Source organism: Polypterus senegalus, chromosome 1 (assembly GCF_016835505.1).
Source record: "Polypterus senegalus isolate Bchr_013 chromosome 1, ASM1683550v1, whole genome shotgun sequence".
In the NCBI taxonomy this organism is placed as follows: domain Eukaryota; kingdom Metazoa; phylum Chordata; class Cladistia; order Polypteriformes; family Polypteridae; genus Polypterus; species Polypterus senegalus.
In genome coordinates, this window is record NC_053154.1 from 34,245,140 (window position 1) to 34,259,568 (window position 14,429).

Here is a 14,429-nt window from a genome sequence, read left to right on the forward strand (position 1 = left end):
TGTTTCTGGCTCTGCTTATGCTTATTATGATTTTCTGCATTCTCAACCTTCTGCTCTGTTTTTTGACCTTTCTTTGGATTATATGTTGGGACCTTGTTTGCCTTGGTTAGTATTGCTGCCAACTCCCGTTTGCCTTTTGTGCTCTTCAGAGCTTCATAATATAACAGAACATTTTTTTGCGAAAATAAACTTTTAATTTCATTAAGATCCTCTGTTTGCTCAACTGCTAGCCAGTGTTTAATGATTAATCCCCACAGTGAGGATTTTTGGAAGTTTTTTTGGGGACTTAGGTGCTCTGAATCTCCTAGTCATAACACAAGTGGCATCTTAAGTGATTGCTCATAAAGCAAATCATCAAAGCATCGACTTCTCCAAGGCTCTGTTTACTTCAGAAGACCTGATACTCACGCTTGCTTTCTAATCGGGCAACACGTTACTTGGAAACTGCACTTAGTGCTGTACAGCTGATGGCCATGACATGTATGAGCAATAAAGCATGAAGGTGAGGAGCAGCTTATGGAAGTGGCTTCATATCTATGAAATGTAAATATGTCCATACCAAAATCAGAAAAATAATGGTCACTCCATAAAGAGCAAGTCAGAAATGTAAACATTTTTAGAGACTTTCATCCTGAGGTTTTTTTTTAACATGTCTCCTCTTTTCACTTTGTTATCAGGTGGCATTCATCATCTTTATCGTCCTCATAGTTTACACACTGCTGCCTCTCAGTTTGAAGGCAACTCTCGTCCTTGGAATTGGCACCTCATTGGCACACGTTATTGTGATGAGTATCTATGTGCCAATACAAAGCAAGACACTGCCATTCCCACAACTACAGGTGAGTCTTTCTGGATGTCCAAGTGAAGTATTTTCATAAAGTGCATGAGAGTGATTTCTTCTGTCTCTGCTGTGTATCTCCTGCAGGTTTCTTTTGGCGTTTGTAACCATTTTTTATTTCTGAGTCTTTTATGCTTTGGTCTTGTCACAGGATGACTGTGAGTTGACTGGCCCGGTTCATTAGGGATTTCTGGAGTTTCTGGCCTTCTCAGGAAATTTAGCATGTCAGCTTGGCCTTGCCTGTATATAATCATGTGAGAGACAAGGTTCACATTTAATGCATTAATATTTGTTTTGCAAAATCTTTTTTAATTGCTTATACATTTTATTGTCATTTTCCTTACATCAGCTCCACAGCTCCATTTTACTTGCTGTTTCATGTGACCACCACATTTTGTGTGCCACCATATCATTTACACCAATATTACTGTTGCTAGCCAAGATGGCAGTGCACCCAGATAGGACTTCCCAAAAAGGCTTGCTTGTTTTATATTTTTAAAAAAAAGCAATATTAGGTAATGGTAGGTTTCGACTATCTATTTTTGCATTGCATCTTGGCTTGACTAAAAACCCAGCCACTGGGATCTCACAAGCCGTTCTTAGTGCCAGTCCCAAGCCCAGATAAACTGGGAAGGCCTGTGTCAAGAAGGGCATCCAGCATAAAACCTGTGCCAAATCAAACATGCGGATGAGAAACAGAATGTCCATACCAGATCGGTCGAGGCCCGGGTTACCAGCGACCGCCACAGATGCTGCTATCCAGTAGGGTGTCAGCAGAAACTATGCTAGACGAAGAAGGCGAAGGAGAACAAGAGGGAAAAGCAGGTTCAAAGACAATGGGAGAGGAGGAAGGGAAATAGTGTTGAGTTCAGAGTCAGAACTTTACATGTTGGCACTATGACTGGTAAAGGGAGAGAGCTGGCCAATATGATAGAGCAGAGAAAGGTAGATGTACTGTGTGTACAGGAGACCAAGGGGATTTAGAGTAAGTCCAGAAGCACTGGAGGTGAGTCCAAACCATGGTGTAGATGGGAAGAGAAATGGGGTAGGCGTAATTGTGAGGGAAGAGTATGTTAAGAGTGTTTTGGAGCTGAAGACAATGACTGACGGAGTGATGAGCATAAGGTTGGAAATCGAAGGGGTAATGTTAAATGTCATCAAGTGGGGTTTGAGATGGAGGAGAAAGAAGATTTCTGGAGTGAATTTGACGAAATGATGGAGAGTATACCCAAAGAAGAAAGAGTGGTGACCGGAGCAGACCTTAATGGGCCTGTTTTCTGAAGGGAACAGTGGTGCTGAGGAAGTGATGGGCAAGTATGGTATTAAGGAGAGAAATGCTGAAGGGCAGAAAGTGGTGAACTTTGCTAGAGGATGGAAATGGCAGTGGAGAATGCATATTTTAAGAAGGAGGATGGACACAGGGTGACGTCTAAGAGTGGAGGAAAGTACAAACGGGTGAATTATTTTGTATGTAGTATATGGAATGGGAAAGAGATTAAAGATTATAAGATGGTGGCAGGGGATAATTCAGCTAGATGCCATCGATTGGAGGCATGCAGGGTAAATGTTCAGGTGAAAAATAGGAAGAGAGTGAGAATGGAACCAAGGATCAGGTGGTAGAAGATGAAAGAAGAAGACTATTGTGTAAAATTCAGAGAGGGAGTAAGACAAGCGCTCTGTGTCGATGACGACATGATAAATGATTGGAGTACCACAGCTGAAGTGGTAAGGTAGAGAGTGAGGAAGGTGCTCGGTGAGACATTTGGATAGAGGAAGGAAGACAAAGAGACTTGGTGGTGGAATAAGGAAGTACAGGAAACCATAAAGAGGAAGAGGTCAGTGAAAAAGAATTGGGATATCCAGAGAGATGACAAAACCAGACAGGCGTGAAAAGAGATGTGGCAAAACGTGAAGAGAGAGCTGGCAAAGGCAAAGCTAAGGAAAAGGCTTGTGTCGAGTTACACGAGAAGCTGGATACAAAGGAAGGAGAAAAGTACTTGTACTGATTTGGCCAGACAGAGGGACCAAGCTCGGAAGGATGTACAGCAGGTCCGGGTGATAAAGGATGCAGACGGAAATTTTCTTTCAAGCAAGGAGAAAGAAAATGTTTTTAACAATAAGCGAAAAAATAATGCCATTTACCATTTATACACAAAACTATAAACAACACCAAATACAATCCACTCGCGTCCTGATGTTGCCCCTAATTATTGGCAAATGATCATTGGAGGTAGAAACAGCTGAAATAGTCACTGCACGGTTAAATCAATACACATTTTAGCTTTACCTCCAAATTGAAGGGCCCGTCACAATACTGGAGCCCAGATGACGTGCACCACACACATAGATGGCGTTTGTTATTCGGCACATTTGTTTGTCTTTTTTCTGGGTCAGAACTGCTTGTTTTCTTACATTTTTTCCCTTTGGGGGGTTCTAACTCTTTTAGGGCAAATTTTTTTTTTCTTTTGTACCAGGGCTAAATATTTTTCCAAAAAAACTCAGTTTTCTAAAAAGCACACAAGGCAATGGCTTCACATTTATTTTTTTATTTATTTATTACATACGTGTTTGTCCCATCACTCAAAAGCTGAATGGTACTTTCTGGTAAAAAAACAAGCGGCTTGAAGTAGTCGAGTGGCTGCTAATCTGTAGTGTCTACCAGCAGGTTGCGTTGTTTGGTGAAGTCCAGTTGACAGTTTGTCTCCCACAGAACGATGTCTGTGTAGTCCTCCCAGGGTGAATGTTTTTGTTGGTACATCAGCTGCATAAGCGTGTCCAGCATTACGATCACCTGGTCACTATGTCAGCTGATGCAGGCACCTGACTTTTGTTTTTGATCTCACTTGCATCAAAGTCAGAGTTTGATAAGTCAGTTTGATAAATACATACAAGAAATAAATAATATGCACAGAGTATTATTTGCTTCACTCTCTTGCCCGATGTTGATGCCTTTCTAGACGTTGCTTACTCTATGCTACTCATGCAGAGGCAGGGTTTCAACATCAAGTCAATGAGTCTAACAGTCCTCCAAGCAAAGAGGGTCTACTTATAACGTAACGGTGAGTTTTATCAGTATGTACTCTGTACTTCTAAAATTTTTATTTTTACACTGTATTGAGGATTCGTTCTGTTCTGTGTATTGTATTGTATTGACCCCCTACTTTTGACACCCACTGCACGCCCAACCTACCTGGAAAGGGGTCTGTCTTTGAACTGCCTTTCCCAAAGTTTCTTCCATTTTTTCCCTACAAGGGTTTTTTTGGGAGTTTTTTCTTGTCTTCTTAGAGAGTCAAGGCTGGGGGGCTGTCAAAAGGCAAAGGCTGTTTAAGCCCATTGTGGCACTCCTTGTGTGATTTTGGACTATACAAAAATAAATTGTATTGTATTGTAATGTACAGCTTTCTTTTGCCCTCTGCCACTGATATCCATCCTCTGCCCCTTGTGTCGAGAAAAGTCAACATCTGCCCTTAAAGAGTTAAGATTCAGGGACTTTGTATCTGAGGATTTAAGGTTGCTTTAAAGAAACCTAAAATTACTTTATGTATTTTTATGATGTCATTTTTGTTTTCTGTGGGCACTGCAGTTTCTGGTGAGATTTATGTCAGCTTCTATCCCCATTGCTACCATGTGAGAATCACCATGAGTCATGCCAAATGATGTCCATGATGTCACCATAGCAAAGTTATAAAGATCAGTGTCACACAATTCCAATATTGGATTCAGAACAAGAAACATAGGAATTATAATACATCTATTAGTTTGTGATAGATAGATAGATAGATAGATATGGAAGGCACTATATATTAGATAGATAGATCTACAGAGATTCTAAAACCATTCAAACATGTTTTGCTTTATTCTGTTTCTCTGGTTTTTAAGCTCTCTGCATTCTTCTGACTTTGATTCCATCCCGCTATTCTTGGCTTAAGTTTCTGATAGGAGTTCTCCTGGTTCTGACCCTAGCTAATGTTGTTTGACTATGTCTTTGTTTTTCAGTCACTCCTTGGCAAAGAAGGGGTGTCCTTAGATAATGAGGAACAATAACATCAGTACAACACTTTGGCCTAGTCAGTTTCTTATATAGTTGATTGGTGACGATATCAATCACAGCGATAACAAGTTTAGCAAGCAGTACTACAACATGGCCACTGACAGATGAAAAAAACATGAAAACGTTGATTCAAATAGCAAAAAGGATTCTCAGAATTTTGTTGGAATGACATCACCCTCTTCATTAGAAAAATTTTCCAAAACTTTGCAGTCCTGAGGTCACCGAACTGGACCCCATCCACCTGTTAGTTGCACCTGGAAATTCCATCAATAACAATTATGAACAGAATTAGTGACAAAGAGCAGTGCTGGCAGAATTCCACATCTCACAGCAAAAAGTCGGACTGTTGCTCAGGTTGTACAGGGACAGAATACCCCATAATAGCAGGCCTGATACCCCGTATTCCTGAAGGTTGTATACCTTATCTGAGTCTATAAAGCACATGTAGACCGTTTGGGCTTACTACCATAAACCCTCCAGAATTCACGTGAAGGTAAAGAGCTGGGGCCTCATGTATAACGCCGTGCGTAGAACTCGCACTATAACATGGCGTAAGCACAAAAGCCAAAATGTGCTTACGCACAGAAAAATCCAGATGCAGGAATCTGTGCGTACTCCAACTTCCACGTTCTTCCGCTGCATAAATCCCGATCAGCGTGAAAAGTAACGCATGTGCACGCGATTTATGTAACGCCCCAACTCCTCCCAGAATTATGCCTCTTTGAATATGCAAATCAATATAAATCGCCCTTAAGCTCAGCCTTCTGTGAAAAGACAATGGGAAAAGCACAGGGGAAAATATAAGAATTTTCAGAAACACATACTATTTGTTCAAATAAACGTGGTATAATCAACAAAAGGAAGTTGATCGAGTGACATAGCGTGCTGGAGAAACTTGAAAGCTCACGTTCACAAAATCGCACAGTGCCGGAAATAAAAAAGAAGTCACATATCAAAGTCGCCGTGAAAAGGCGAGTTGTAAGCCCACTGCCTGAGTGTCATATGAAAGCTTATTAGGGTACAGAGAAAAAAAGGCACACAGTGGGGAAAAAGCACGAAATGTCAACTTCAGTCTCGACATCTCCACTTTAATCACGTAGTTTATTTTGTCATTAAAGTAGAACATCATAAACTTCATCTTAAAATCGTTTAATTAACCAGTTTCTCAAATGACATCGTAATTAAAGTAGCACGTTAAATGCTTTGTTTTATATTTGATCTTCTATGTGCTCTGTGTGTGTGAATCACTACTTGCTTCTTAAACCGGCTCTCTTCCTCCAACTGGACACAGCGTCCATTACATTTGTGATATTACAGCTCTCTGAATAACTAAAATACTGAGATGTATACGTGATATCATTTTTATGATGATAGGAGTTAAAGCACGTTATTAAACATGTGTTTCACAGCGCAGTGATTGTGTGCGACCTTCGATGAAATAATTTATTGCAGCAGTACTCAGGGGCGGCTCTAGGCTTGTGGTGGCACTGGGCAGAGGAAGAATCGGTGGCTCCTTCACCCGCCAATGTCAGTAAGGTAGCTTATGCATGGTGGATGGCCACATCCGTTGCAGACACTGCATAGCCGCCTCGTGCTCATGACACAAGCATTTAACTTTTATCGAAATTTGTCGCTGCGTTTTTAGCTGTGTTGTTATTTTCTCTTTCTGTTTTATATTCAATATATATTCGCATGGCCGCCCCTGCAGTCCTTGCTTTTCTTTCTCCAAGTAACCGATCGCCACACAATCAGCTCTGTAATAGAAGTTAAACCATCTGTAAGCTTAACGCCGATTCTTCAAAACTTTTAAGGAACATTAAAATATCTTCGTAGTACATGTTTAATTATTCTATCCTTCACAACACTCCTAGTGAAGAATATAGATTATTTAAATGAAGTTAAAGTTTTATCTGTATAATTTAATAAACATATTTTGCTGCATTTCACCTTAAAAATGATATCGTCATCATATGTAAATATGCGCTTTATAAAGTGGCTCAGGTTGTGAGATATTATAACTGTAGTGCAAGTTTACAGTGGGGTGATTGTACTTATAAGTACAAACCGTTCTACAAGGAGAAATTAATTAAGTGCATTTATAGTTCTTGGGATGAAACTGTTTCTGAACCGCGAGGTCCGTACAGGAAAGGCTTTGAGACGTTTTGCAGTGGCTGAGACAGCGTGTCCTTGAAGCTGTATACCGATAATTCTCTTTCCAATCAGCTGCTGCTGTGATTCACATTCAGATACGTGATATAAATACTCTGAGTGGTGCAGTGAGAGTAATATGGAAAAAGATGATCCGCTGTGGCAACTCCTAACGGGAGCAGCTGAAAGAAGAAGGTGCAATGAGAGTAACAACGCTAAAGCAGTTATGGTATTTGGTATACTATGGCTATTCCCCGGATCATTATATTGTTACAAGTTAATTACAATCAGATGCATTACACTAATAAACAATATGCGGTTAGTTTCAGTGTATTTATAAAGCCGCGTTAGGAAAATAAGGTATAACCACTCAGGAACAGTAGCATTGCTTTGACGCTGGGAGTCGCCAGTCTGCAAAACCGAGTGGAGAACTTGTGTACGACAAGGTATGAGGTACCGTGTAAAAGTGCGTGGCTTTACACCAAGTGTAGGTTTTATACATCGCGTTTTGAACGTGGAAAAGTTCTTATGCAACATTTCTGTGCGTACGCACCATTTATACATGAGGCCCCTTGTCCGGTGCTTTCATAACTGGGACAAAATCCCCATTACTCTCTCAGATTCTGACGATCGACAGACGGACCCAGGGAGGCTGAGTAGTGCAGTCCCCTAAAGTTGGAGCCCACCCTCCAGTACTTCACACTTCCAGCTGTTTTTTTTAATATGGCTTATGCTGCTTCATGCAGTTGTGGTCTCAGAGCTCTGGCGCGTCACTTCAAACACTCATCTCTCCTCTTATCCTCTGAAAGGTCAGACATGAACATGCAAAAAAGTAGGGCAATTTATTGAGACAATGATGATTGTTGTAATTATTGCCGTTGTTTGTTCAGATTTTCATTCAATTCATACAGAACCTGTTCCCACTTTGACATTTCTTCTTCTTTGTCCCACAGCTGGTGCCAAATGGCTTTCTTTTCATCTGCATCAATCTGGTGGGGGTATATCACAAAGTGCTAACAGACCAGGCCTTGAAGCAGATCTACAGCGACACATTCAGCTTTAACAAGTCGAGAGCCAAGCTTGTCAATGAGAAAAGGCATCAGGTGAGGCTCCTCATCCTCCATGCTGGCTATTCATATTTTTCTCAAAAAGCTGAAGAGTCATTGTGACAATGAAACTCTGCCTTTCCTTTCTTTTTTCAATTGAGTGGTTTAAGTCACCATCCTCACTGTGTCACCACTTCCATTTCATTTTCCTTTCATGGATCCCAGGAGCACCTGCTGTTGTCAGTCCTACCTGTTCACATTGCCTTTGAGATGAAAGCTGAAATCATCGAGCGACTCAAGGACAAGCAGGAAAGGCAGCCACACCCTGAGAATGCAAATAACTTCCACAACCTTTATGTCAAGCAGCACAAGAACGTCAGGTGAGCTTCCCCTCCTGCAGTCAACTGTCAAGTGTATGCTTTGGCTTGACAGGGTCATGGTGGCCCAGAGTCTGTACCAACAGCATTACACACAAGGTAGAAAGTACCTGGAACAGTGTGCCAGCCCACCACATGGGGGGGTGGGGGTTTGTTCTGTCATTTTTAAGCTAACTGTGTATGTGTGTCTTAATATTAGATGTCATCTCCATATTTGTGTATTTTCTGGGTAACTTGGTGTTCCTCACACATCCTGGAGATGGACAAGGTGGGCTGGTTGACTGCTGTAAATTGGCATCTATTGAATGTAGGTGTGCAGCGTGACTGTGCTTTGAGATGGATGGGTGCCCTTTCCAGGCTTGATGATGGTCTTGTACCTAACGACAAGCCAAGATAAGCTCTGACTCCTTAATAAATGGATGTATGGCTGGACAATGCCTAATTTAATAACATCTGTTCCATGTGAATCTTTCATTCCTTGCTCTGTTGTTCAAGAAAGCCAATTTAGTTTTAGTGCTACTGCACAATGGCTGTGAGCTCAGTAATCCCTGAAAAGAACTGCATGGGATGACAGTTGATTTACAAATGGTAATCAGGAGACACAAAGAGGACTGAGATAAACAAGCTGAAGTTGTGACTGTGTGTCAAAGAATCTAATAGACAGGGCCTGGCATGTGAAACAATAGCCATTGACAAGAAAGGGAGTGAGAGGATCAGAATCCTAAAGTTCATGTAACTGGAGCCAAGATATCAGATGTCAGACGTAAGACAAGACAGAGCCAAGACATAAGTCATAATAAGAGTGTGATGAATACTCAGAATTCTAAAGCACGTAACTCCTGACGGTTCCAAAAATGCCACCTGGGTGTGGGGAAACACCATAAAAAAACCCTGCAAGACACAAAAAGGGTCTTGAAAAATCTTTATAAAATAAAAGATTTATTTTTAACAAAAAAGTTTTAAAATAAAAGTAAGCTTGTGGAGCACCAAAGCATTGAGTATTGAATAACAATTATTGGTACAATTAACGGTGCAGTAATGCAACAATATGGAACAATAAATACCAAACAACAGAGTAAAAAAGTGCTGTGCAACACCTAATAAGATACCGCCTGAACTAGTAACGGAGTAGAATAGGGCAGTCGAATAAAGTGTTACGTAAAGAGCCATAGTCACTGGAACAGCTAAGAGTTAAGCAATAAAGTGACAGCTCAGAGATTCACTAATAATAATAAAGTGAAGGGCAGCATGGTGGTGAATTGCTTCCTCACAGTTAGGAGGCCAGGGCTTGCGTCTCAAGTAACTCCCAGTGTGGAGTTTGCATGATTTCCTCGTGTCAGGGTGTGATTCCTCCAACTTCCTTCCAGAGTCCAAAGACATGCTGGTGGCCGAAATGTGTGTTTGGTCTGTGTGTGTGTGTGTTCACCCTGTGAAGGACTGGCGGCCTGTCTTCAGGGTTCTTGTCACTACCGTTTGGTTCACTCAATCAATCGTACCCCCTTCCTCGATTTAACCCATAGTCCCAGTCTCATTATCACGTACAGTGGAACCTCGGGTCACGACCGTAATTCATTCCAAAACTCTGGTCGCAACCCAATTTGGTCATGACCCGAAGTAATTTCCCCCATTGGATTGTATGTAAATACAATTAATCCGTTCCAGACTGTACGAACTGTATGTAAATATATTTTTTTAAAGATTTTTAACCACAAAAATAGTTAATTATTAGGCTGACCCGCCTTTTAAGGCGACCGACTTTTAAGTTGACCACTTCTTAATGCAATTCAATATGTAGATCAATTTGATATTTTATACAAACTCATTAATTTGGTTATATTGCATTTGAGCGGTATTACTTTAATACTCATAGTTTCTGTTATTTTTGTGATGAAATGTAAACTTTTTTTCTATATTGAGGTCGCCCTTTTGAACCCCCCTGATATTTACTACGCGGTGAGGCATTTGTACTCCATCAACATTAATTATTTCCAGCGCATCGCACACAAAAGCAAGGGAACGATGGGAGCACCAGAACTCTGCTCACATCATGTCGCTTCGTACCGCAAGCTGCAAGTAGTAAGTCTGTGATAAGCGGAATACCGCTACGTTTTCCACTCGCGGGACGGAATGACAATCCCGACTGCTTTTATATAGTAAGAAAGAAGAAGAAGATATCGCACAGTCTGGAGTAGAAAATCATCTTTTACCTGGAAAAACGAAATTACAAATCCCATCGTGCATTGCATAATGGACGGGGCGTGTGTGAAACTCCACACCTGCGTAACACTCACGGGACGGAAGGACAATCCCGACCACTTTTATATAGAAGGATACCATAGAATGCAAAGTGTAATAGTAAACTAAATGTAAAAACATTGACTAACACTGAGAAAACCTAGAACAGAGAAAACTAACATTGCAAGAGTTCACGCTACAGCCTTACGAACCGATCGCTGTAAACACTTTTTGTAAATGAGTTTTAAGCACAGGGTAAAAAATGGACATTTGAAAAATCCGTAATTTATATAAAAACTAACCATAAACAACCAAGAAAACTAACCTTGCATGAGTCGAGTTCTGGCATGAAGGAAGTGAGGAGGAAGCTGGATGGAGAGGAGATTACAGTTTTGAGGTAAAGTCCCTCTGCACGATGCACGTTTGACTGAGAACAATGTGCTGCACAGGGAGAGACTGAACACGTGCGTAAATCACCGGCGCGTACGAACCGGAAGGGAAACAAAATAGAGCACAAAGAGTTCACAGCGAATGCACAGGGAGAGACTGAACACGTGCGGAAATCATCGGCGCGTAAGAACCGGAAGGGAAACTGGCTTGTTCGTCAGCCGAGTGTGTGGTCATGAACAGATGCAAAAGTTTGCCGAACTTTTTTGGTCGTAACCCGATTTGTACGTATTCAGAGACGTTTGTGACCCGACGTTCCACTGTATTGATTAAAATCATATCAGAGGCACTTTAGCCTTTATGGCATCATTCTGGGTTGACCTTTGACACAACTTCCTTTTCTCACTAAGGATTCCACATTTTAACCTTCCCCTTATTCCATGTTTATCGCCTCTCATCATGTTTGTTTTTTTGATACTCCGTTTAGAGATTTTATTTTAAAGTAGCATAATGTACTTAGTTCAATCATTATAATGTAGCCCAGTGGCTTAGGCTCATGAGGATTTCTATTTGAATTGATGGGTTTCCTAATTTTTGTTAACCCTAACTGTTATGTTTCTTATCATCATTAATTAACACATTGTTTAATAATTATTAACTATTTCTGCACTCTTCACAGCATACTGTATGCAGACATTGTTGGTTTCACACAGTTGGCGAGTATGTGCTCACCTGAGGAGCTGGTCCATATGCTGAATGAGCTCTTTGGAAAATTTGACCAAATTGCCAAGGTAAGTAGATTTTATAGATTAGTGTTATAAAATTGGCCAAGGTTTGGGTTTGAAAGAATTCGAAGCATAGATAGTGGACACGGAAACACAAGGCTGCCAGTCTACCTCAATCTCCCAGTCCCTCTGTGACCCTAAACGTGTCACTAAGAGTGTACTCACACTAGGCATGTTTGTCTGAGCTGTGCCCAAGTGCGATTGCCTGCACTTAATGTTCTGGGCCCGGGCACTCTGACGTCTTGGCCATGCGACTTTGTAAAGCTAAAACAAGATCTGAACATGCATTGACAGCATGCATTTCAAACTGATTTTACTTATTCTGTTGTTGTTTTGGAGTTGTGTGGGGCAGGATAACCCTCTACCCTCTTACATATTTATTGAGTGTGCAGCACAGCGTTTTGCTATTAATCATTCTGTTTTACGGTGACAAATGATGTTAAGAGAGGAATTTGCAGCTTTGCTTGATAACTACAATTCACATTCATGTGTAAGGTGAGAATAAAAACTAGATACTGAATGAAATGAGAATTGAACTTGTCGCATCATTGACATCATGTCTGTTATCCGTGCTCGGGCATGTTTAGTGATCACATTGTTCCTGAATGCTATTAAACTGCGCTTGGGCCCACCTCTTCCAAGCGGGCCAGGGTTTGAATGGTTGACCCGGCACAGAGCAATCACACTAGTCAGACAAACTGGACTTTGTGAGGTTACATGCGGACAAATGTGCTCAGGCATGGAAAGAATTGCCAGTGTAAGTACACCCTTAACCTGCCATTGCTCTCATTGCAAGAAGTGTATGGAGACAATATTAACGGAGTCTGAACTTGTATGTTGCCTTTGGGGAAGGTGGAAGCCAAATATTCAACAATAATAATAATCGTAATAAAACTGACAAGCATTATCTAATTCCTGTCTTGTAGGGCAGGAGGTCATCTTCCAATCAGTCTATAAAAATCAGAGTGTTCATTCCTCTATTTTCTGAACCCTCTTATTCAAAAAGTCACCGGGCACCAAAACCTACACAGGGACCTTGGGGTGCAAAGTACTCATAGCAGGCCAGTTTCATCTTGCCAGGCAACCTAACACGTACATTTACAGGGCATGGAAGGATGATAAAATAGTCAGGGAAGGAAAGGTGAACCATCACATTATGTAGTGGCAACTCACCAGTGTCCCCTGCCCTTACAAACTTTTGAGCAATCACATATACATTTGATTTGATGGGCTCCAAGTTCACATACTTCATTTTTATGTTTTAGTACTTCATCCAATAAATCCCAGCTGTTTTGATACTTGAATTGCCTTCGTCTTTCATCGCTTGAAGGATTGACTACTTACTTGCTTCTCATGATTTCAAATGTACAGCTCAATAAAATCACTTTGATGGGGATTTTCATAATTGTAGGTAAAAGACACTTAATTTGAGACCCAAAAAGAAAATTTGCTCTAGTTGATAATAGATACAAGAAACACCTGACATTTGTCACAATGGGATCACAGTGCAGTTGGTCACTTCTGCACTTTCTTCATTTTTCCAGGAGAATGAATGCATGAGAATCAAAATCCTTGGAGACTGCTACTACTGTGTGTCTGGACTGCCTGTGTCCCTGCCGAACCACGCCAAGAACTGTGTGAAGATGGGTCTGGACATGTGTCACTCCATCAAGTACGTAGTCTGAGACAAGGACAGCGATGGCCATCAGTTTAGCCAATGATAAACATAACTGACGCTCAGGCCCTGAATTGGCTTACGTCAATGAGTAAACTTGTTTATAATATCCACTGAGTCAAATTAGATTTTTCAGAAATCTGAAAAGTCTGTAACTGATTGTAAAAATACAGCATTTAATCTGAACTCTTCTTTCTTCTCAGTAAGCTGAGGGAGGCCACAGGAGTAAACATCAACATGCGGGTTGGAATTCATTCTGGTAACGTTCTCTGTGGAGTTATCGGCCTGCAGAAGTGGCAGTATGATGTGTGGTCACATGACGTGGTCCTGGCAAATTACATGGAGTCCGGTGGCCTTCCAGGGTAAGACTTTCTTTATTTCTGTCTGAGTTTCAAAGTGATTTTATGTGCCAAAGTCTCCATGATGAGATGTTTGCATGTCAGGTTGGCATGATAGTTAGCAGTGATCTGTCACAGCTCTGGACTCAAGTATGCATTCCATCAATGTAGTTAGAGCTTTATTTCAGGATGTATTGCTAGGTTAACAAGGATGGTGGGTGATGTTCACTTATACTGTATGCAACATAAACGTTTTGGAGGGAGGTATGCATGTCATTAGAACAGTTTTGATGAGAACAGATCTTACAGCCCTCAAAGCTTGTGCATCATATCCACCTAACTTCATGTCAGGAAGTTCTCTAACGTCCTACTGTCTACAACATTATGTGGTCATTTATTTCTCTGTGGGTCTTTGTGCAGAGAAAAACTTTCTAACATTTGTGCAGAATCTGTCCTTAAGAACTTTCCCTCTTTGTCCTTGTGTTCCTAATTTGAACTAATAAACAGATTCCATTGTACTAACCCTTTGATTTTTTTTATCTTTTATCT

The 14,429-nt window shown here is 41.0% G+C and overlaps 1 protein-coding gene across 1 annotated transcript in view; it reads left to right on the top strand.

Moving 5' to 3' along the window:
* Window positions 1–14,429, top strand: part of LOC120524043 (adenylate cyclase type 2-like) — a 191,248-nt gene that overhangs the window by 81,280 nt on the left and 95,539 nt on the right. The window contains exons 4-9 of the mRNA XM_039745868.1: window positions 678–839; window positions 7,991–8,140; window positions 8,309–8,463; window positions 11,762–11,873; window positions 13,412–13,539; window positions 13,746–13,904. Coding sequence (XP_039601802.1) covers window positions 678–839; window positions 7,991–8,140; window positions 8,309–8,463; window positions 11,762–11,873; window positions 13,412–13,539; window positions 13,746–13,904 — 866 coding nt within the window. The remainder of the gene's footprint in view (window positions 1–677; window positions 840–7,990; window positions 8,141–8,308; window positions 8,464–11,761; window positions 11,874–13,411; window positions 13,540–13,745; window positions 13,905–14,429) is intronic.